The sequence below is a fragment of the Ranitomeya imitator genome, chromosome 2 (genome assembly GCF_032444005.1).
Source record: "Ranitomeya imitator isolate aRanImi1 chromosome 2, aRanImi1.pri, whole genome shotgun sequence".
Lineage (NCBI taxonomy): Eukaryota > Metazoa > Chordata > Amphibia > Anura > Dendrobatidae > Ranitomeya > Ranitomeya imitator.
Window position 1 is genome coordinate 314,850,822 of NC_091283.1, and position 24,183 is coordinate 314,875,004.

Consider the following 24,183-nt stretch of genomic DNA (forward strand, 5'->3'; position numbering starts at 1 on the left):
GAACTTTGATACACTACCTCTGATTTAAAAAGGCCGCCCTGGCTCTATGTCCCTCTCATTTCTGGTTCAGCCAGAGGTTCGCCTCTGCGACCTTGCGTAGATACAGCATACTGCACAGAATCACCGTGGGACGCACTCTCGCGTTATCCAACCGTGTATTGCGCATGCTCCTTTCAGAACACACCTACCCTTTCGATTCAGGTGTGTGAAGACGTCACTGGGCCTATTGCGCTTGCATCTAGATGGGACGCATTGATTGCGTTCCACCCAATAAACACCAACTAGATGCTTCTGCGCAGACTCCTGGTTGTGCATCGCAAATGTTAGCCATCCAGTGCCTGCCGGCAGCATAACAGTGAATGTAAATTGTTGCCGCTTATGATATAGATATGCATATCTTATTCTTTCAAAATGTACCATTCTGAATACAGCTTAATGTCAAAAAGATCATACCAATACGTGGCCCTATCTCTTACCCATGATCTAACGGTAGGAGTACAACATATATAAGATTAGCCCGTTTCTTTAACATAGAAGACCCATATGTCAGAGGATTTCTATTGTATGTTATATTTATCATACTAATCTATGTATCACCCTATCAAAGGATGAATTTTAGAGTAAAAGCATAGCCAGAATTTCTTCATGGAGACATACATCAAGTCCCTCCCAACTAACAGTAAATGGGGAACACTCTAATGACCAGAAAAAGAAATCACTTTACCTAAAGCCCCCACGCTACAGAAAACAAGCAAAGGACAATAGTTCATTCAGCCCCTTAGGGGTCATTGCGTCCATTCTAAAGGTCCATTCACATTCTCTCTGTAAGATATTTTTATCCATATTACCCCCGTATTATCACCTCAATGGCCATAAATCTGAAATTCATCATATCACCCAGATGTTGAAGTCTCATGTGTCTCGCTAGAGTGGTGCCCCTGTTATTTCTGATGTCCCCCATATGTTCACCTACCCTCCTATGCAGCTCCCTCTTAGTTTTGCCAATATAGTCATTTGTACAGGGACAGGTGGCCATGTATTCCACCCCTGAAGACCTGCAGTTAAAAAAATCTCTGATATCATGCCACGAGCCCCCACGTTTTGGTCTACTGCAGTGGCTATAAACCAATACATCTTTTCCCGAAACGCAGTAGCCCGCACCACCTCCTAATGACACAGCTGAGTTCTCACGCCTGTGAACAGAGATGGTAGCCGCCGGACCTCGGGTGCTTCTGCCGACAACACATGCCAATAAATCCAATCGAGATAAAGAAAGGCAGCACTCACCGATCCATCCGAGACAGGTATCTTTATTGTTACAGATTAAAAGTCTTCACGGCCGGGGGTACAGATTCAAAAGAGTGCGTCAAGCCTGACGACGGCCGTTTCGCACCCTCCTGGTGCTTCTACGGGTCAGTGAATGAGCGCTCGTCATGCCAGGTGAAAAAGGCGATCAGAGGCAAAAACCCCTCCTCTCACCACTTCCTCCCACCATGCCGACACGCCCCCTTCACGTGCAAGACACTTAAAAACAAAGTTAAATTAAAAACAGCTTTGTGCACCAAACGTTAATACAAACAGCAGTAAGAAACTTAATGTAACAGTCCACATAGGGGGTAATTGAGATTAATGTTACAATAACCTTACAATGTAATTATAATTATAACAGCTACCATCCACCCCACACAAAACAATCATTGCCGTATAGCCAACTCCTTAGAGTACATAGGGTCAACAATACCAAGGAGGGGGTAGAATCTCAGTCATTGGAATTGAACCAGAGATTAAAAAGAAGAGGCTACCCACAAAGAGTCTTACAGGAAGCCAATAAAAGAGTTTGTACGAACAACATGGAACGAAATGCTGGTAATTCCACAGGCAAAAGATTTACGTTTTGCTTTAAATATAGTCCCATGGACCATCACATAAGAGCAGCCATACAAAAAAACTGGCATTTTTTAGAGAAGGATAGGGATCTAGCAGAGATAGTACAAAGAGGTCCATTAATATCTAACAGACGATGCACTAGATTGAGGGACATATTGGTTCGCAATCGGGTGTCCACGGGAAAAAATAATTGGTTGGAACAAAGTGCCCCGAAGGGTAATCATAGGTGCGGACATTGCGCTTATTGCAAATATCACAATACAGGTCAGGTCCTCACTATAGGTCCCATTAAACACAAAGTTAGCGAATTTATATCTTGTAAGACCAAGCACGTAGTTTATGTGGTTTACTGCCCTTGCGGGCGATTCTATATAGGCAAAACCATACGGTGCCTTTACATGCGATTCCGAGAACATTTTAAATCTATTACTTCAGGCAAAGGGGTACCCAGACTTATTACCCATATTCAGGATACTCATGGAGGAGACCCTAATGTAATGAGTTTCACAGGGATAGAAAAAGTCAGTTTGCCACCCAGGGGAGGTGACCTACATAATCTATTGTTAAGAAGAGAAGCTAGATGGATAATGGAGACGAGAGCTATGGGCCCCTTGGGTCTTGATGACCGAGTAGACATGTCCATCTTTCTTTAAAAGATGTAGAAGAGGTTAATGAAGAAAATTATGTGGGTTCATGATTTATATCGTCGGTTTTGGTAACATTACTAGAAAAAAGTAAAAAAAATTTTTGGAACAAATTGTATACATTAAAAAGAGGTGAGAGCGACAGAGGTCGTGTATCGACAGTCTATATCGTTAATATTGATAGTGGAGTTAAAAAGGAGGGGATATGGTCATCGGTCAAGAAGGAATTAAGTCTGGTGTGAAAATACGAACCATTGTAAGGTTATTGTAACATTAATCTCAATTACCCCCTATGTGAACTGTTACATTAAGTTTCTTACTGCTGTTTGAACCCGTAGAAGCACCAGGAGGGTGCGAAACGGCCGTCGTCAGGCTTGCCGCACTCTTTTGAATCTGTACCCCCGGCCGTGAAGACTTTTAATCTCTAACAATAAAGATACCTGTCTCGGATGGATCGGTGAGTGCTGCCTTTCTTTATCTCGATTGGATTTAAATACATCTTTTAGTGACTTTCCTCTTCTATAGGTGATATCTGGGTGAGGACCTAACAGATCCCTGAGGTCCGAATCCATTTTAAAGGATGTCCCAGTGTCTATTTATGATTTCCCTCACTTTATGATGTTGATGATCATAGGTCCCTATGATCCTGATCACATCCTTTGTTCTTTCCCGTGAGACGTCATGCTTGTGTAGTAGCTGTTGTCTACTTTTATTAGTTGCACCCTGATAATCTGTTTCCAAAACATGCCTAGGGTAACCTTTTTCCATAACATAACATAAGGAATGACAAGGTGTTGTCCTAGTAGTAAGACAACTGTTTTAAGAAGTTACAATTTTTGGTTAAATATTTCCAACATTCTGAACATGAAAAAGGCTTCTCCCCTGTGCAACGTCTCTGATGTTTATTAAAGAGTTGAATTCCATATAAAACATTTCCCACATTAGGAACAGGAAAAAGGCTTCTCCGCTGTGTGAATTCTTTGGTGTCTAACAAGATCTGATTTCCGATTAAAATATTTCCCACATTCTGAACAGGAAAAAGGCTTCTCACCTGTGTGAGTTGTCTGGTGCTTAACCAAATAGGATTTCTGGTTAAAACATTTCCCACATTCTGAACATGAGAAAGGCTTCTCCCCTGTGTGGATTCTCTGGTGGCTATCAAGATATGCTTTCCAGTTAAAACATTTCCCACATTCTGAACAGGAAAAAGGCTTCTCACCTGTGTGAGTTGTCTGGTGCTTAAGCAAATTTGATTTCTGGTTAAAACATTTCCCACATTCTGAACATGAGAAAGGCTTCTCCCCTGTGTGGATTCTCTGGTGGCTATCAAGATGCCCTTTCTGATTAAAACATTTCCCACATTCTGAACATAAAAAAGGCTTCTCCCCTGTGTGAGTTCTTTGGTGTATAACAAGATTCCACTTCTGGTTAAAACATCTCCCACACTTGGAACAAAAAAAATCTATTCTCTGCTGTGTGAATTTTTTGATGTTTAAGAAAAGATTCTTTGAGGGGAAAATGATTTCCATATTCTAAAAGTGAAAATGGCTTCTTTACTTCAGGACCAATTTGTTTTTTAATGCTTATTTTGTGACTTTGATTTTCCTTAGTAGTCGGTAATGAATCAGAAGACAGGAGCTGTTTCAAAAGATCAGACGATAGATCTTTGCTGTGAAGGGATGATGGTATATCTGGAATAATGGCATTCACTTCAATTGTATCCTGTGGGATCTCAAGATTATCTGATTTAAAAACTGAAGATGTCAGCTGCCCCTCTGATCGCCTGGTGCAGTCATCTGTTAAAAATAAAACCAATTAGTTTTCATAAAAAATTCCTTGAATTTTACATATTTTAACATTTGTACGTAAACTGTCCACAACATGACAAGTTATGTTGAATATGTAATTATTCACTAAGACAATGACAGCTCACAGTCTAATAGAAAATCTCATAGGATGAACCAGTAGAGTGTGGTGTTCAACTGTTTGTCCATTCTGCCTCCGAAATATAGAGTAAAAAGTCACCAAGTAATGTTATGTTGAGGAAAATTATACCAATAAACCTTCTACTCATCTCCCAAAAAAACAAGTCCCCACTCAGGTCCATCATCTGTCAGTGAAAAACAGGTTTCTACATTACAAGTGGCTCAAAGGCTCTTGAAAAGCACCATGGCTTCCATACACCAATCCAGCAATATCCGCTCTCCCAAAGTCAAATTTTCCCCTCGCTTCTGAGCCTTGCAGTGTGCCCAAACCACATTTAGCATCCATGTATAGAGCACGTGTAAAGCGCCAAGGAATAAATGGCGCTCTAAAAATGAATAATGATAATAAATAATAATGTATTTGGCATTACTATAGTGATAAGAACCCACTTAATATACAATGTGTGTGTCTCCTGGATCACAATCTGGGCACTGTGTGTTGGGTAATAAAATGGAATATTTGCAGTTTTCACTCTCCAACATCCACTGCGTACTAATTTTTGGAAAGTGGCTCTGGGTTGAACATAGTCACTACTACAATACATTAATCCCCTGAGGGTTATAATTTCCAAAATGAAGTCAATTTATGGGGATTTCTACTGCTCTGGTTTTCTGCCATTTTCTCATATTAGGGCTTCTGCATATGGTATATTCTATCTCCTCTGGGATCCGCTCCTGTGATGTTTGGTTCTGTTACCAGGCACGACCTTATTCATTCTACAGGCGGCACTGGTAATGGAGGAGACACCGAAACCAGAAGCTCTGGGCGACGCACGCTCTGCCCTGCCACTGAGATTAGGGTGCCTGGGATTTGTAGTACCATCCAGTCTCGCAGTATGGATATGTGTTATCCAGCTCCCTGCTCCAGCCAGTTGGAAAGCACCACACCCTCCTAAAGCTGGAAGCATATTGTTGGAAGCTGTCAGATACAGCCTTCTCCTCTGGTTAATTCCTCTGTGCTCCTCTCCTGGCTTGTTTGTTTCCTGTTGTGACCTTGGCTAGCTTACTAACTACTCTTGTGTCTTCTGATTTTGTATTTTCTCTGCTCTCCTGGTACTGACCCGGTTACCTGACTATTCTTGCTACATCTCGCATCACATAACAGAAGGTAACACCATGGCCAAAGCCTAGGGGTCTCTGTCTAAGATCAGACCCAAGTAGAAGGGTTAAAGTAAGTGAACAAGGCAATCCCTGGGATCTGTAAATGGAGTAGATAGCGCCAAGTCTGTTCATGGAGGCCATCTTTTGAGCTGCCAGGTGACCACGAGCAGAGCCCCCAATGCATCGTATCTGCAAACTATTTCTGCAAGATCTGCAGTCAAATAGCTAAATAGCTTCTTAACCCTGCCATGTGCCCAGACAGTAGTGTACAATTGTATATAGGGTACTGTCAGATTCAAGAGAAGTTGGAAAATAATTTGTAAGGTCCATTTGTTTCCTATTATCCTTTGTGAAAAATTCCAAAGTTATCACTGCAAAGTGACACACATCAGGTTCGAAAAATTGGGTCCCGATTAGGAACAAAAAAGGACTGTGGGAAGTGGTTAAGTCAAAGGATTTGAGCAGTAACTACTGTAGTCAAAAACTATGACTAAAGACAATAACACATCTACTGAAATGATCAAACTCAACAGTCACTTCCGTCTGTCTGTCCCGGAAATCCTGCGTCGCTGATTGGTTGCGGCCGCCAGGCACAGTCCGGCTGAGAATTAGTCCCTCCCTACTCCCCAGACGTCAGTGCCGGCTCCATACTCCCCTCCAGTCAGCGCTCACACAGGGTTAATGGCAGCGTTACACCGCATTATGCCACGGTGTAACGCACTCCGTTAACGCTGCTATTAACCCTGTGTGACCAACTTTTTACTATTAATGCTACCTATGCAGCATCAATAGTAAAAAGATCTAATGTTAAAAAAAATAATTAAAAAAAATCATTATATACTCACATTCCGGCGCCTTTTCCGCTCCTCCGGACGCTTCGGTGACCGGTCCATGCATTGCGGTCTCGCGAGGTGATGACGTAGCGGTCTCACGACACCGCTACGTCATCATCTCGCAAGACCGCAATGCACTCTTGGGACCGGAGCGTCGCGAGGAGCATCGGCAAAGGCCTCGCCTGGATCCGGGGGCCAACAGAAGGTGAGTATATAACTATTTTTTATTTTAATTCTTTTTTTAACAGGGATATGGTGCCCACATTGCTATATACTACGTGGGCTGCGTTATATACTACATCTCTGTGCTATATACTATATGGGCTGTACTATATACTGGCTGTGGTATATATTACGTGGCTAGGCAATATACTACATCGCTGTGCTCTATAATACGTGGCCTGTGTTATATACTGCGTGGGCAGTGTTAAATACTACGTCTCTGTGCTATATACTACGTGGCTGTGCAATATATTACATAGTAACATAGTAACATAGTTAGTAAGGCCGAAAAAAGACATTTGTCCATCCAGTTCAGCCTATATTCCATCATAATAAATCCCCAGATCTACGTCCTTCTACAGAACCTAATTGTATGATACAATATTGTTCTGCTCCAGGAAGACATCCAGGCCTCTCTTGAACCCCTCGACTGAGTTCGCCATCACCACCTCCTCAGGCAAGCAATTCCAGATTCTCACTGCCCTAACAGTAAAGAATCCTCTTCTATGTTGGTGGAAAAACCTTCTCTCCTCCAGACGCAAAGAATGCCCCCTTGTGCCCGTCACCTTCCTTGGTATAAACAGATCCTCAGCGAGATATTTGTATTGTCCCCCTATATACTTATACATGGTTATTAGATCGCCCCTCAGTCGTCTTTTTTCTAGACTAAATAATCCTAATTTCGCTAATCTATCTGGGTATTGTAGTTCTCCCTTACGTGGCTGTGCAATATATTACGTGGCTGTGCAATATATTAACAGCCACCATCTAGTCAGTAATAAATGAGTAACTAGTGGTGAAACCTCTCTGGGGTAATTAGAGTATGGGGCTCAGTGGCTCTTTCAAGCTAAACTATTATAAGGACCAATGGTAGATGTCAGATAAGTTTCAAGAAGAAATATTAGACATTCAAATACTTCTTTTTATAACAGTTTAGAGCTGATGTGTCAAAGTTTGGATGGAGGAGAATGTTGAGGTCTAGAGGCAAAGTGGTGAACACCCGATTGTGATACGACCGGGCTATACAACCGATAAAGCAGCCATAGCCGGAGACTGAGAAGAATCTGTGACTTCTCTGCATTTAGTGGATACTACTTACCTGGGTAGTCATTTGTAGGAATCTCCTCTTTACACCACTCACCACCCCTCACATATGTCTCTGTAGTATTAATATGGGTCAGATCTTTACCCTGAAACAAATATTGTAAAAGTCACAGACAGATGAATAGAAAAGATAGCTGATCATAGATGTGACTATAATGCTGCCATCAGTTCCGCCATCAGAGCATTATAGCCGTTACTGGCGAATAGGGCCTGGCGAGCAGAGGGGGCTCGCAGCAGGCTGCCTCTCCTCTACGGGCCCCAGCGGCTCAACTGATCATGCATCATCAGACGCACGGCAAGTTAAAATCTGTTGCCTTGCGGGAGATCACAAGCTGGCAGCTGTTTTCAGAGGGCACATTGCCGGCATATAATGACACTCACATATGATGGTACACGCCTCAGATGTATCAGGTGGAGGACACCGCTGGACCTCAGCCAGGTCAGGATAAACTTTTTTTTTGTAAAGCTGCAGTATGATGCTGCATTATACTAGTATGGGGGTGTATTATACTATTATGGGGGTGCATTATACCATGAAGTGCATCATACCACTATGGGAGGGCATTATACAATGAGGTGCATTATACTACTATGGAGGTGCATTGTACTACTATGGGGGTGCATTATACTATTATGGGGGTGCATTATACTACTATGGGGGTGCATTATACTAGGAGGTGCATTATAGTACTATAGAGTGCATTATACTCCTAAGGGGATGTATTATTCAACTATATATGACTATGGGATGCATTATACAGATACAGATGCAGAGTTTTTCTATGAGTGGGCAGTGGGACTGTGGAAGGTTCAAGAGTTGGAGGCAGAGCTGGAGGGGTGTAGCCTTGGCAGAGGCCCGAAAGTTTTGCCAGTATGGGACACCGAAACTCCTGGTGGCAGCCCTGCCTGCCATCTCCACCGTTCTCATTACACAAGTATAAAACATATAATACTGGTGAATAAAACAAGACTGAGTACAATGTTGTGAATTCTGTTGTCGAACTCCCTCCTGTGGTCGTGAATAGTACTTCGGCGAGTTCTGTCTATGGGCTCCCTCTGGTGGCTATGAGTGAAGCTGCTGCTTCTGAGGTTCCTTACACAGGTGACGTGGTTTATCCTTTGGTTGGCTGCTCTATTTAACTCCTCTCAGATCGTTACTCCATGCCAGCTGTCAATGTTTTTGCATTTGTTCAGTTCGCTCCTGGATCTCTCTGGTGTCCTGCCTTCTCCCGCAGAAGCTAAGTTCCTGATAGTCTTTATTTGATCACTGTTTTCTTGTCCAGCTGGTTATCATGATTTTGTCTTGCTAGCTGGAAGCTCTGGGATGCAGAGTGGCCCCTCCGCACCGTGAGTCAGTGCGGAGGTCTTTTTTGCACACTCTGCGTGGTCTTTTGTAGGTTTTTGTGCTGATCGCAAAGTTACCTTTCCTATCCTCTGTCTATTTAGTAAGTCTGGCCTCCCTTTGCTGAAACCTGTTTCATTTCTGCGTTTGTGACTTTCATCTTTACTCACAGTCAATATATGTGGGGGGCTTCCTTTACCTTTGGGGAATTTCTCTGAGGCAAGGTAGGCTTTATTTTCCATCTCTAGGGCTAGATAGTTCTTAGGCTGTGACGAGGCGCCTAGGTCTGGTCAGGAGCGCTCCACGGATATTTCTAGTGTGTGTGATAGGATTAGGGCTTGCGGTCAGCAGAGTTCCCACATCCCAGAGCTCGTCCTGTGTGAGGTTTAACTATCAGGTCATTCCGGGTGCTCCTAACCACCAGGTCATAACAGTACAAGACCTTCACAGCCGCCTACACATCAGAGGGGAGATCTCATGACACCTTCTCTCCATCTACCTGATGATTCTGAGAGACATTGGGATCTTCTTGTTTACAGTCCTGTGGAAGAAGAGGACGGGGACATCTCTCTGGTGTTGTCCTCTTACTGGATAGATCTGGAGGAAACACATACAGGGACTGAATTCATTCTTTACATACAGATAATTATAGGCCGCGTGTATTTAGTCCTGTCTATTACCTGGTGATGTGAGGGGCTGGGGAACCTCCATGATGACATCCTTGTACACATCTTTGTGTCCTTCTAAATACTCCCACTCCTCCATGGAGAAATAGATGGCGACATCCTGACACCTTATAGGAACCTGACACATACAATGATACAGTCATCCCCCGATCCCTTCATAGTGTTACTGTATAATGTCCCAGCATTCCCAGCAGTGTCACCTCTCCAGTCAGCAGCTCAATCATCTTGTAGGCGAGTTCTAGGATCTTCTGGCCATTGATGTCCTCATGTATCAGGGGGTGAGGTGGAGGCCCCGTGATTGGGCTCAGTGGTCTTCCCCATCCCTCAGACACAGGGTCCTGACAGCGCTCACTAGAGGTCTTCACTACTATGTAATCCTGGTAATGGAGAGACAAATTCATAAATTTCACTATAGACATTTCTAGAGTCCTCACCTCCCCAGTTCTGTCCATCTGTTATTCCCATAGATTAGAATGATGTAATGTGACGTCATCAGAATCTCTCACCTCTCCAGTAAGACGGAAGAGGATCTCTAGGGTGAGGTGTAATATCCTCTCCGCCATCTTGTCTCTGTCCATATCCATCTTTGATGGGTAAATCAGGAAAATTCTCTTCTATAGAAGATCTTCACTGAGAGGATCCGATATTGTAGAGACCTGAATGAGAAGATGAGCCGATGTAACATCATAAAAATCCTGTGTAATAATACAATTACTGGAGATAATAAGGGAAACATATGAGGAGATTTATTATTATACAGTATTTAGTTTTCCTCTTTACATCTAGAACCTCCAGCACCGACCTCCACCTGCAGAGCCGCACTCCACATAGAGAATAATGGAGCCTCCAGCACCGACCTCCACCCGCAGAGCCGCACTCCACATAGAGAATAATGGAGCCTCCAGCACCGACCTCCACCCGCAGAGCCGCACTCCACACAGAGAATAATGGAGCCTCCAGCACCGACCTCCACCCGCAGAGCCACACTCCTCATAGAGAATAATGGAGCCTCCAGCACCGACCTCCACCCGCAGATCCGCACTCCACATAGAGAATAATGGGGCCTCCAGCACCGACCACCACCCACAGAGCCGCACTCCACATAGAGAATAATGGAGCCTCCAGCACCGACCTCCACCCGCAGAGCCGCACTCCACATAGAGAATAATGGAGCCTCCAGCACCGACCTCCACCCGCAGAGCCACACTCCACATAGAGAATAATGGAGCCTCCAGCACCGACCTCCACCCACAGAGCCACACTCCACATAGAGAATAATGGGGCCTCCAGCACCGACCTCCACCCACAGAGCCGCACTCCACATAGAGAATAATGGAGCCTCCAGCACCGACCTCCACCCGCAGAGCTGCACTCCACATAGAGAATAATGGAGCCTCCAGCACCGACCTCCACCTGCAGAGCCGCACTCCACATAGAGAATAATGGAGCCTTCAGCACCGACCTCCACCCGCAGAGCCGCACTCCACACAGAGAATAATGGAGCCTCCAGCACCGACCTCCACCCGCAGAGCCGCACTCCACATAGTGAATAATGGAGCCTCCAGCACCGACCTCCACCCGCAGAGGCGCACTCCACATAGAGAATAATGGAGCCTCCAGCGCCGACCTCCACCCGCAGAGCCACACTCCACATAGAGAATAATGGGGCCTCCAGCACCGACCTCCACCCACAGAGCCGCACTCCACATAGAGAATAATGGAGCCTTCAGCACCGACCTCCACCCGCAGAGCCGCACTCCACACAGAGAATAATGGAGCCTCCAGCACCGACCTTCACCCGCAGAGCCGCACTCCACATAGTGAATAATGGAGCCTCCAGCACCGACCTCCACCCGCAGAGCCGCACTCCACACAGAGAATAATGGAGCCTCCAGCACCGACCTCCACCCGCAGAGCCGCACTCCACATAGAGAATAATGGAGCCTCCAGCACCGACCTCCACCCGCAGAGCCGCACTCCACACAGAGAATAATGGAGCCTCCAGCACCGACCTCCACCCGCAGAGCCGCACTCCACATAGAGAATAATGGGGCCTCCAGCACCGACCTCCACCCGCAGAGCCACACTCCACATAGAGAATAATGGAGCCTCCAGCACCGCCCTCCACCCGCAGAGCCGCACTCCACATAGTGAATAATGGAGCCTCCAGCACCGACCTCCACCCGCAGAGCCGCACTCCACATAGAGAATAATGGAGCCTCCAGCACCGCCCTCCACCCGCAGAGCCACACTCCACATAGAGAATAATGGAGCCTCCAGCACCGACCTCCACCCCCAGAACCGCACTCCACATAGAGAATAATGTTGCCTCCAGCGCCGACCTCCACCCGCAGAGCCGCACTCCACATAGAGAATAATGGAGCCTCCAGCACCGCCCTCCACCCGCAGAGCCGCACTCCACATAGTGAATAATGGAGCCTCCAGCACCGACCTCCACCCGCAGAGCCGCACTCCACATAGAGAATAATGGAGCCTCCAGCACCGACCTCCACCCGCAGAGCCGCACTCCACATAGAGAATAATGGAGCCTCCAGAACCGACCTCCACCCGCAGAGCCACACTCCACATAGAGAATAATGGAGCCTCCAGCACCGACCTCCACCCGCAGATCCGCACTCCACATAGAGAATAATGGGGCCTCCAGCATCGACCTCCACCCGCAGAGCCGCACTCCACATAGAGAATAATGGGGCCTCCAGCACCGACCACCACCCACAGAGCCGCACTCCACATAGAGAATAATGGGGCCTCCAGCACCGACCTCCACCCGCAGAGCCGCACTCCACATAGAGAATAATGGAGCCTCCAGCACCGACCTCCACCCGCAGAGCCGCACTCCACATAGAGAATAATGGAGCCTCCAGCACCGACCTCCACCCGCAGAGCCGCACTCCACATAGAGAATAATGGAGTCTACAGCACCGACCTCCACCCGCAGAGCCGCACTCCACATAGAGAATAATGGAGTCTACAGCACCGACCTCCACCCGCAGAGCCGCAATCCACATAGAGAATAATGGAACCTACAGCACCTACCTCCACCCGCAGAGCCGCACCCCACATAGAGAATAATGGAGCCTCCAGCACCGACCTCCACCCGCAGAGCCGCACCCCACATAGAGAATAATGGAGCCTCCAGCACCGACCTCCACCCGCAGAGCCACACTCCACATAGAGAATAATGGAGCCTCCAGCACCGACCTCCACCCGCAGAGCCGCACTCCACATAGAGAATAATGGAGCCTCCAGCACCTACCTCCACCCGCAGAGCCGCACTCCACATAGAGAATAATGGAGCCTCCAGCACCGACCTCCACCCGCAGAGCCGCACTCCACATAGAGAATAATGGAGCCTCCAGCACCGACCTCCACCCGCAGAGCCGCACTCCACATAGAGAATAATGGAGCCTCCAGCACCGACCTCCACCCGCAGAGCCGCACTCCACATAGAGAATAATGGAGTCTCCAGCACCGACCTCCACCCGCAGAGCCGCACTCCACATAGAGAATAATGGAGCCTCCAGCACCGCCCTCCACCCGCAGAGCCACACTCCACATAGAGAATAATGGAGCCTCCAGCACCGACCTCCACCCCCAGAACCGCACTCCACATAGAGAATAATGTTGCCTCCAGCGCCGACCTCCACCCGCAGAGCCGCACTCCACATAGAGAATAATGGAGCCTCCAGCACCGCCCTCCACCCGCAGAGCCGCACTCCACATAGTGAATAATGGAGCCTCCAGCACCGACCTCCACCCGCAGAGCCGCACTCCACATAGTGAATAATGGAGCCTCCAGCACCGACCTCCACCCGCAGAGCCGCACTCCACATAGAGAATAATGGAGCCTCCAGCACCGACCTCCACCCGCAGAGCCGCACTCCACATAGAGAATAATGGAGCCTCCAGAACCGACCTCCACCCGCAGAGCCACACTCCACATAGAGAATAATGGAGCCTCCAGCACCGACCTCCACCCGCAGATCCGCACTCCACATAGAGAATAATGGGGCCTCCAGCATCGACCTCCACCCGCAGAGCCGCACTCCACATAGAGAATAATGGGGCCTCCAGCACCGACCACCACCCACAGAGCCGCACTCCACATAGAGAATAATGGAGCCTCCAGCACCGACCTCCACCCGCAGAGCCGCACTCCACATAGAGAATAATGGAGCCTCCAGCACCGACCTCCACCCGCAGAGCCGCACTCCACATAGAGAATAATGGAGCCTCCAGCACCGACCTCCACCCGCAGAGCCGCACTCCACATAGAGAATAATGGAGCCTCCAGCACCGACCTCCACCCGCAGAGCCGCACTCCACATAGAGAATGGAGCCTTCAGCACCGACCTCCACCCGCAGAGCCGTACTCCACATAGAGAATGGAGCCTCCAGCACCGACCTCCACCCGCACTCCACATAGAGAATAATGGAGCCTCCAGCACCGACCTCCACCAGCAGAGCCGCACTCCACATAGAGAATAATGGAGCCTCCAGCACCGACCTCCACCCACACTCCACATAGAGAATAATGGAGCCTCCAGCACCGACCTCCACCCGCAGAGCCGTACTCCACATAGAGAATGGAGCCTCCAGCACCGACCTCCACCCGCACTCCACATAGAGAATAATGGAGCCTCCAGCACCGACCTCCACCAGCAGAGCCGCACTCCACATAGAGAATAATGGAGCCTCCAGCACCGACCTCCACCCGCAGAGCCACACTCCACATAGAGAATGGAGCCTCCAGCACCGACCTCCACCCGCACTCCACATAGAGAATAATGGAGCCTCCAGCACCGACCTCCACCAGCAGAGCCGCACTCCACAGAGAATAATGGAGCCTCCAGCACCGACCTCCACCCACACTCCACATAGAGAATAATGGAGCCTCCAGCACCGACCTCCACCCGCATTCCACATAGAGAATAATGGAGCCTCCAGCACCGACCTCCACCCGCACTTCACATAGAGAATAATGGAGCCTCCAGCACCGACCTCCACCCGCAGAGCCGCACTCCACATAGAGAATAATGGAGTCTACAGCACCGACCTCCACCCGCAGAGCCGCAATCCACATAGAGAATAATGGAACCTACAGCACCTACCTCCACCCGCAGAGCCGCACCCCACATAGAGAATAATGGAGCCTCCAGCACCGACCTCCACCCGCAGAGCCGCACCCCACATAGAGAATAATGGAGCCTCCAGCACCGACCTCCACCCGCAGAGCCACACTCCACATAGAGAATAATGGAGCCTCCAGCACCGACCTCCACCCGCAGAGCCGCACTCCACATAGAGAATAATGGAGCCTCCAGCACCTACCTCCACCCGCAGAGCCGCACTCCACATAGAGAATAATGGAGCCTCCAGCACCGACCTCCACCCGCAGAGCCGCACTCCACATAGAGAATAATGGAGCCTCCAGCACCGACCTCCACCCGCAGAGCCGCACTCCACATAGAGAATAATGGAGCCTCCAGCACCGACCTCCACCCGCAGAGCCGCACTCCACATAGAGAATAATGGAGTCTCCAGCACCGACCTCCACCCGCAGAGCCGCACTCCACATAGAGAATAATGGAGCCTCCAGCACCGACCTCCACCCGCAGAGCCGCACTCCACATAGAGAATAATGGAGCCTCCGGCACCGACCTCCACCCGCAGAGCCGCACCCCACATAGAGAATAATGGAGCCTCCGGCACCGACCTCCACCCGCAGAGCCGCACTCCACATAGAGAATAATGGAGCCTCCAGCACCGACCTCCACCCGCAGAGCCGCACTCCACATAGAGAATAATGGAGCCTCCAGCACCGACACCCGCAGAGCCACACTCCACATAGAGAATAATGGAGCCTCCGGCACCGACCTCCACCCGCAGAGCCGCACTCCACATAGAGAATAATGGAGCCTCCAGCACCGACCTCCACCCGCAGAGCCGCACCCCACATAGAGAATAATGGAGCCTCCAGCACCGACCTCCACCCGCAGAGCCGCACTCCACACAGAGAATAATGGAGCCTCCAGCACCTACCTCCACCCGCAGAGCCACACTCCACATAGAGAATAATGGAGCCTCCAGCACCGACATCCACCCGCAGAGCCGCACTCCACATAGAGAATAATGGAGCCTCCAGCACCGACCTCCACCCGCACTCCACATAGAGAATAATGGAGCCTCCAGCACCGACCTCCACCCGCAGAGCCGCACTCCACATAGAGAATAATGGAGCCTCCAGCACCGACCTCCACCCGCACTCCACATAGAGAATAATGGAGCCTCCAGCACCGACCTCCACCCGCAGAGCCGCACTCCACATAGACAATAATGGAGCCTCCAGCACCGACCTCCACCCGCAGAGCCGCACTCCACATAGAGAATAATGGAGCCTCCAGCACCGACCTCCACCCGCAGAGCCGCACTTCACATAGAGAATAATGGGGCCTACAGCACCGACCTTCACCCGCACTCCACATAGAGAATAATGGAGCCTCCAGCACCGACCTCCACCCGCAGAGCCGCACTTCACATAGAGAATAATGGAGCCTCCAGCACCGACCTCCACCCGCACTCCACATAGAGAATAATGGAGCCTCCAGCACCGACCTCCACCTGCAGAGCCGCACTCCACATAGAGAATGGGGCCTCCAGCACCGACCTCCACCCGCAGAGCCGCACTCCACATAGAGAATAATGGAGCCTCCAGCACCGACCTCCACCCGCAGAGCCGCACTCCACATGGAGAATAATGGAGCCTCCAGCACCGACCTCCACCCGCAGAGCTGCACTCCACATAGAGAATAATGGAGCCTCCAGCACCGACCTCCACCCGCAGAGCCGCACTCCACATATAGAATAATGGAGCCTCCAGCAGCGACCTCCACCCGCAGAGCCGCACTCCACATAGAGAATAATGGAGCCTCCAGCACCGACCTCCACCCGCAGAGCCGCACTCCACATAGAGAATAATGGAGCCTCCAGCACCGACCTCCACCCGCAGAGCCGCACTCCACATAGAGAATAATGGAGCCTCCAGCACCGACCTCCACCCGCAGAGCCGCACTCCACACAGAGAATAATGGAGCCTCCAGCACCGACCTCCACCCGCAGAGCCACACTCCTCATAGAGAATAATGGAGCCTCCAGCACCGACCTCCACCCGCAGAGCCGCACTCCACATAGAGAATAATGGAGCCTCCAGCACCGACCTCCACCCGCAGAGCCGCACTCCACATAGAGAATAATGGAGCCTCCAGAACCGACCTCCACCCGCAGAGCCACACTCCACATAGAGAATAATGGAGCCTCCAGCACCGACCTCCACCCGCAGATCCGCACTCCACATAGAGAATAATGGGGCCTCCAGCACCGACCACCACCCACAGAGCCGCACTCCACATAGAGAATAATGGAGCCTCCAGCACCGACCTCCACCCGCAGAGCCGCACTCCACATATAGAATAATGGAGCCTCCAGCACCGACCTCCACCCGCACTCCACATAGAGAATAATGGAGCCTCCAGCACCGACCTCCACCCGCAGAGCCGCACTCCACATAGAGAATAATGGAGCCTCCAGCACCGACCTCCACCCGCACTCCACATAGAGAATAATGGAGCCTCCAGCACCGACCTCCACCCGCAGAGCCGCACTCCACATAGAGAATAATGGAGCCTCCAGCACCGACCTCCACCCGCAGAGCCGCACTCCACATAGAGAATAATGGAGCCTCCAGCACCGACCTCCACCCGCAGAGCCGCACTTCACATAGAGAATAATGGGGCCTACAGCACCGACCTTCACCCGCACTCCACATAGAGAATAATGGAGCCTCCAGCACCGACCTCCACCCGCAGAGCCGCACTTCACATAGAGAATAATGGAGCCTCCAGCACCGACCTCCACCCGCACTCCACATAGAGAATAATGGAGCCTCCAGCACCGACCTCCACCTGCAGAGCCGCACTCCACATAGAGAATGGGGCCTCCAGCACCGACCTCCACCCGCAGAGCCGCACTCCACATAGAGAATAATGGAGCCTCCAGCACCGACCTCCACCCGCAGAGCCGCACTCCACATGGAGAATAATGGAGCCTCCAGCACCGACCTCCACCCGCAGAGCTGCACTCCACATAGAGAATAATGGAGCCTCCAGCACCGACCTCCACCCGCAGAGCCGCACTCCACATATAGAATAATGGAGCCTCCAGCACCGCACTCCACATAGAGAATAATGGAGCCTCCAGCACCGACCTCCACCCGCAGAGCCGCACTCCACATAGAGAATAATGGAGCCTCCAGCACCGACCTCCACCCGCAGAGCCGCACTCCACATAGAGAATAATGGAGCCTCCAGAACCGACCTCCACCCGCAGAGCCACACTCCACATAGAGAATAATGGAGCCTCCAGCACCGACCTCCACCCGCACTCCACATAGAGAATAATGGAGCCTCCAGCACCGACCTCCACCCGCAGAGCCGCACTCCACATAGAGAATAATGGAGCCTCCAGCACCGACCTCCACCCGCAGAGCCGCACTCCACATAGAGAATAATGGAGCCTCCAGCACCGACCTCCACCCGCAGAGCCGCACTCCACATAGAGAAAGGAGCCTTCAGCACCGACCTCCACCCGCAGAGCCGTACTCCACATAGAGAATGGAGCCTCCAGCACCGACCTCCACCCGCACTCCACATAGAGAATAATGGAGCCTCCAGCACCGACCTCCACCAGCAGAGCCGCACTCCACATAGAGAATAATGGAGCCTCCAGCACCGACCTCCACCCACACTCCACATAGAGAATAATGGAGCCTCCAGCACCGACCTCCACCCGCAGAGCCGTACTCCACATAGAGAATGGAGCCTCCAGCACCGACCTCCACCCGCACTCCACATAGAGAATAATGGAGCCTCCAGCACCGACCTCCACCAGCAGAGCCGCACTCCACATAGAGAATAATGGAGCCTCCAGCACCGACCTCCACCCGCAGAGCCACACTTCACATAGAGAATGGAGCCTCCAGCACCGACCTCCACCCGCACTCCACATAGAGAATAATGGAGCCTCCAGCACCGACCTCCACCAGCAGAGCCGCACTCCACATAGAGAATAATGGAGACTCCAGCACCGACCTCCACCCGCAGAGCCGCACTCCACATAGAGAATAATGGAGCCTCCAGCACCGACCTCCACCCGCAGAGCCACACTCCACATAGAGAATAATGGAGCCTCCAGCACCGACCTCCACCCACACTCCACATAGAGAATAATGGAGCCTCCAGCACCGACCTCCACATAGAGAATAATGGAGCCTCCAGCACCGACCTCCACCCGCACTTCACATAGAGAATAATGGAGCCTCCAGCACCGACCTCCACCCACAGAGCCGCACTCCACATAGAGAATAATGGAGCCTCCAGCACCGACCTCCACCCGCAGAGCCGCACCCCACATAGAGAATAATGGAGCCTCCAGCACCGACCTCCACCCGCAGAGCCACACTCCACATAGAGAATAATGGAGCCTCCAGCACCGACCTCCACCCGCAGAGCCGCACTCCACATAAAGAATAATGGAGCCTCCAGCACCTACCTCCACCGCAGAGCCACACTCCACATAGAGAATGGGGCCTCCAGCACCGACCTCCACCCGCAGAGCCGCACTCCACATAGAGAATAATGGGGCCTCCAGCACCTACCTCCACCCGCAGAGCCGCACTCCACATAGGGAATAGTGGAGCCTTCAGCACTGACCTCCACCCGCAGAGCCGCACTCCACATAGAGAATAATGGAGCCTCCAGCACCGACCTCCACCCGCAGAGCCGCACTCCACATAGAGAATAATGGAGCCTCCAGCACCGACCTCCACCCGCAGAGCCGCACTCCACATAGAGAATAATGGAGCCTCCAGCACCGACCTCCACCCGCAGAGCCGCACTCCACATAGAGAATAATGGAGCCTCCAGCACCGACCTCCACCCGCAGAGCCGCACTCCACATAGAGAATAATGGAGCCTCCAGCACCGACCTCCACCCGCAGAGCCGCACTCCACATAGAGAATAATGGAGCCTCCAGCACCGACCTCCACCCGCAGAGCCGCACTCCACATAGAGAATAATGGAGTCTCCAGCACCGACCTCCACCCGCAGAGCCGCACTCCACATAGAGAATAATGGAGCCTCCAGCACCGACCTCCACCCGCAGAGCCGCACTCCACATAGAGAATAATGGAGCCTCCGGCACCGACCTCCACCCGCAGAGCCGCACCCCACATAGAGAATAATGGAGCCTCCGGCACCGACCTCCACCCGCAGAGCCGCACTCCACATAGAGAATAATGGAGCCTCCAGCACCGACCTCCACCCGCAGAGCCGCACTCCACATAGAGAATAATGGAGCCTCCAGCACCTACCTCCACCGCAGAGCCGCACTCCACATAGAGAATAATGGAGCCTCCAGCACCGACCTCCACCCGCAGAGCCGCACTCCACATAGAGAATAATGGAGCCTCCAGCACCGACCTCCACCCGCAGAGCCACACTCCACATAGAGAATAATGGAGCCTCCAGCACCGACCTCCACCCGCAGAGCCGCACTCCACATAGAGAATAATGGAGCCTCCAGCACCGACCTCCACCCGCAGAGCCACACTCCACATAGAGAATAATGGAGCCTCCAGCACCGACCTCCACCCGCAGAGCCACACTCCACATAGAGAATAATGGAGCCTCCAGCACCGACACCCGCAGAGCCACACTCCACATAGAGAATAATGGAGCCTCCGGCACCGACCTCCACCCGCAGAGCCGCACTCCACATAGAGAATAATGGAGCCTCCAGCACCGACCTCCACCCGCAGAGCCGCACCCCACATAGAGAATAATGGAGCCTCCAGCACCGACCTCCACCCGCAGAGCCGCACTCCACACAGAGAATAATGGAGCCTCCAGCACCTACCTCCACCCGCAGAGCCACACTCCACATAGAGAATAATGGAGCCTCCAGCACCGACATCCACCCGCAGAGCCGCACTCCACATAGAGAATAATGGAGCCTCCAGCACCGACCTCCACCCGCACTCCACATAGAGAATAATGGAGCCTCCAGCACCGACCTCCACCCGCAGAGCCGCACTCCACATAGAGAATAATGGAGCCTCCAGCACCGACCTCCACCCGCACTCCACATAGAGAATAATGGAGCCTCCAGCACCGACCTCCACCCGCAGAGCCGCACTCCACATAGAGAATAATGGAGCCTCCAGCACCGACCTCCACCCGCAGAGCCGCACTCCACATAGAGAATAATGGAGCCTCCAGCACCGACCTCCACCCGCAGAGCCGCACTTCACATAGAGAATAATGGGGCCTACAGCACCGACCTTCACCCGCACTCCACATAGAGAATAATGGAGCCTCCAGCACCGACCTCCACCCGCAGAGCCGCACTTCACATAGAGAATAATGGAGCCTCCAGCACCGACCTCCACCCGCACTCCACATAGAGAATAATGGAGCCTCCAGCACCGACCTCCACCTGCAGAGCCGCACTCCACATAGAGAATGGGGCCTCCAGCACCGACCTCCACCCGCAGAGCCGCACTCCACATAGAGAATAATGGAGCCTCCAGCACCGACCTCCACCCGCAGAGCCGCACTCCACATGGAGAATAATGGAGCCTCCAGCACCGACCTCCACCCGCAGAGCCGCACTCCACATAGAGAATAATGGAGCCTCCAGCACCGACCTCCACCCGCAGAGCCGCACTCCACATATAGAATAATGGAGCCTCCAGCACCGACCTCCACCCGCAGAGCCGCACTCCACATAGAGAATAATGGAGCCTCCAGCACCGACCTCCACCCGCAGAGCCGCACTCCACATAGAGAATAATGGAGCCTCCAGCACCGACCTCCACCCGCAGAGCCGCACTCCACATAGAGAATAATGGAGCCTCCAGCACCGACCTCCACCCGCAGAGCCGCACTCCACATAGAGAATAATGAAGCCTCCAGCACCGACCTCCACCCGCAGAGCCGCACTCCACATAGAGAATAATGGAGCCTCCAGCACCGACCTCCACCCGCAGAGCCGCACTCCACATAGAGAATAATGGAGCCTCCAGCACCGACCTCCACCCGCAGAGCCGCACTCCACATGGAGAATAATGGAGCCTCCAGCACCGACCTCCACCCGCAGACCCGCACTCCACATGGAGAATAATGGAGCCTCCAGCACCGACCTCCACCCGCAGAGCCGCACTCCACATAGAGAATAATGGGGCCTCCAGCACCGACCTCCACCCGCAGAGCCGCACTCCACATAGAGAATAATGGAGCCTCCAGCACCGACCTCCACCCGCAGAGCCGCACTCCTCATAGAGAATAATGGAGCCTCCAGCACCGACCTCCACCCGCAGAGCCGCACTCCACATAGAGAATAATGGAGCCTCCAGCACCGACCTCCACCGCAGAGCCGCACTCCACATAGAGAATAATGGAGCCTCCAGCACCGACCTCCACCCGCAGAGCCGCACTCCACATAGAGAATAATGGAGCCTCCAGCACCGACCTCCACCCGCAGAGCCGCACTCCACATAGAGAATAATGGAGCCTCCAGCACCGACCTCCACCGCAGAGCCGCACTCCACATAGAGAATAATGGAGCCTCCAGCACCTACCTCCACCCGCAGAGCCGCACTCCACACCGAGAATAATGGAGCCTCCAGCACCGACCTCCACCCGCAGAGCCACACTCCACACAGAGAATAATGGAGCCTCCAGCACCGACCTCCACCCGCAATGCCGCACTCCACATAGAGAATAATGGAGCCTCCAGCACCGACCTCCACCCGCACTCCACATAGAGAATAATGGGGCCTCCAGCACCGACCTCCACCCGCAGAGCCGCACTCCACATAGAGAATAATGGAGCCTCCAGCACCTACCTCCACCCACAGAGCCACACTCCACATAGAGAATAATGGAGCCTCCAGCACCGACCTCCACCCGCAGAGCCGCACTCCTCATAGAGAATAATGGAGCCTCGAGCACCGACCTCCACCCGCAGAGCCGCACTCCACATAGAGAATAATGGAACCTACAGCACCTACCTCCACCCGCAGAGCCGCACCCCACATAGAGAATAATGGAGCCTCCGGCACCGACCTCCACCCGCAGAGCCGCACCCCACATAGAGAATAATGGAGCCTCCGGCACCGACCTCCACCCGCATAGCCGCACTCCACAGAGAATAATGGAGCCTCCGGCATCGACTTCCACCCGCAGAGCCACACTCCACATAGAGAATAATGGAGCCTCCGGCACCGACCTCCACCCGCAGAGCCACACTCCACATAGAGAATCATGGAGCCTCCAGCACCTACCTCCACCCGCAGAGCCGCACTCCACATAGAGAATCATGGAGCCTCCAGCACCTACCTCCACCCGCAGAGCCGCACTCCACATAGAGAATAATGGAGCCACCAGCACAGACCTCCACCCGCAGAGCCGCACTCCACATAGAGAATAATGGAGCCTCCAGCACCGACCTCCACCCGCAGAGCCGCACTCCACATAGAGAATAAAGGGGCCTCCAGCACCGACCTCCACCCGCAGAGCCGCACTCCACATAGAGAATAATGGAGCCTCCAGCAACGACCTCCACCCGCAGAGCCGCACTCCACATAGAGAATAATGGGGCCTCCAGCACCGACCTCCACCCGCAGAGCCGCACTCCACATAGAGAATAATGGAGCCTCCAGCACCGACCTCCACCCGCAGAGCCGCACTCCACATAGAGAATAATGGAGCCTCCAGCACCGACCTCCACCCGCAGAGCCGCACTCCACATAGAGAATAATGGAGCCTCCAGCACCGACCTCCACCCGCAGAGCCGCACTCCACATGGAGAATAATGGAGCCTCCAGCACCGACCTCCACCCGCAGAGCTGCACTCCACATAGAGAATAATGGAGCCTCCAGCACCGACCTCCACCCGCAGAGCCGCACTCCACATATAGAATAATGGAGCCTCCAGCACCGCACTCCACATAGAGAATAATGGAGCCTCCAGCACCGACCTCCACCCGCAGAGCCGCACTCCACATAGAGAATAATGGAGCCTCCAGCACCGACCTCCACCCGCAGAGCCGCACTCCACATAGAGAATAATGGAGCCTCCAGAACCGACCTCCACCCGCAGAGCCACACTCCACATAGAGAATAATGGAGCCTCCAGCACCGACCTCCACCCGCACTCCACATAGAGAATAATGGAGCCTCCAGCACCGACCTCCACCCGCAGAGCCGCACTCCACATAGAGAATAATGGAGCCTCCAGCA

At 52.2% G+C, this 24,183-nt stretch overlaps 1 protein-coding gene across 1 annotated transcript; it reads right to left on the reverse strand.

The window, feature by feature from the left end:
• Positions 1-3,416: 3,416 nt before the first annotated feature.
• On the reverse strand, positions 3,417-23,420 carry LOC138663433 (oocyte zinc finger protein XlCOF8.4-like). The gene is made up of 7 exons (XM_069749639.1): positions 23,336-23,420; positions 10,311-10,460; positions 10,005-10,181; positions 9,799-9,922; positions 9,618-9,715; positions 7,772-7,862; positions 3,417-4,327 (listed from the first exon to the last, which is right to left on the reverse strand). The coding sequence occupies exons 2-7, from the start codon at positions 10,386-10,388 to the stop codon at positions 3,960-3,962; spliced, it is 936 nt and encodes a 311-aa protein (XP_069605740.1). The 5' UTR covers positions 10,389-10,460; positions 23,336-23,420; the 3' UTR covers positions 3,417-3,959.
• Positions 23,421-24,183: the final 763 nt, after the last annotated feature.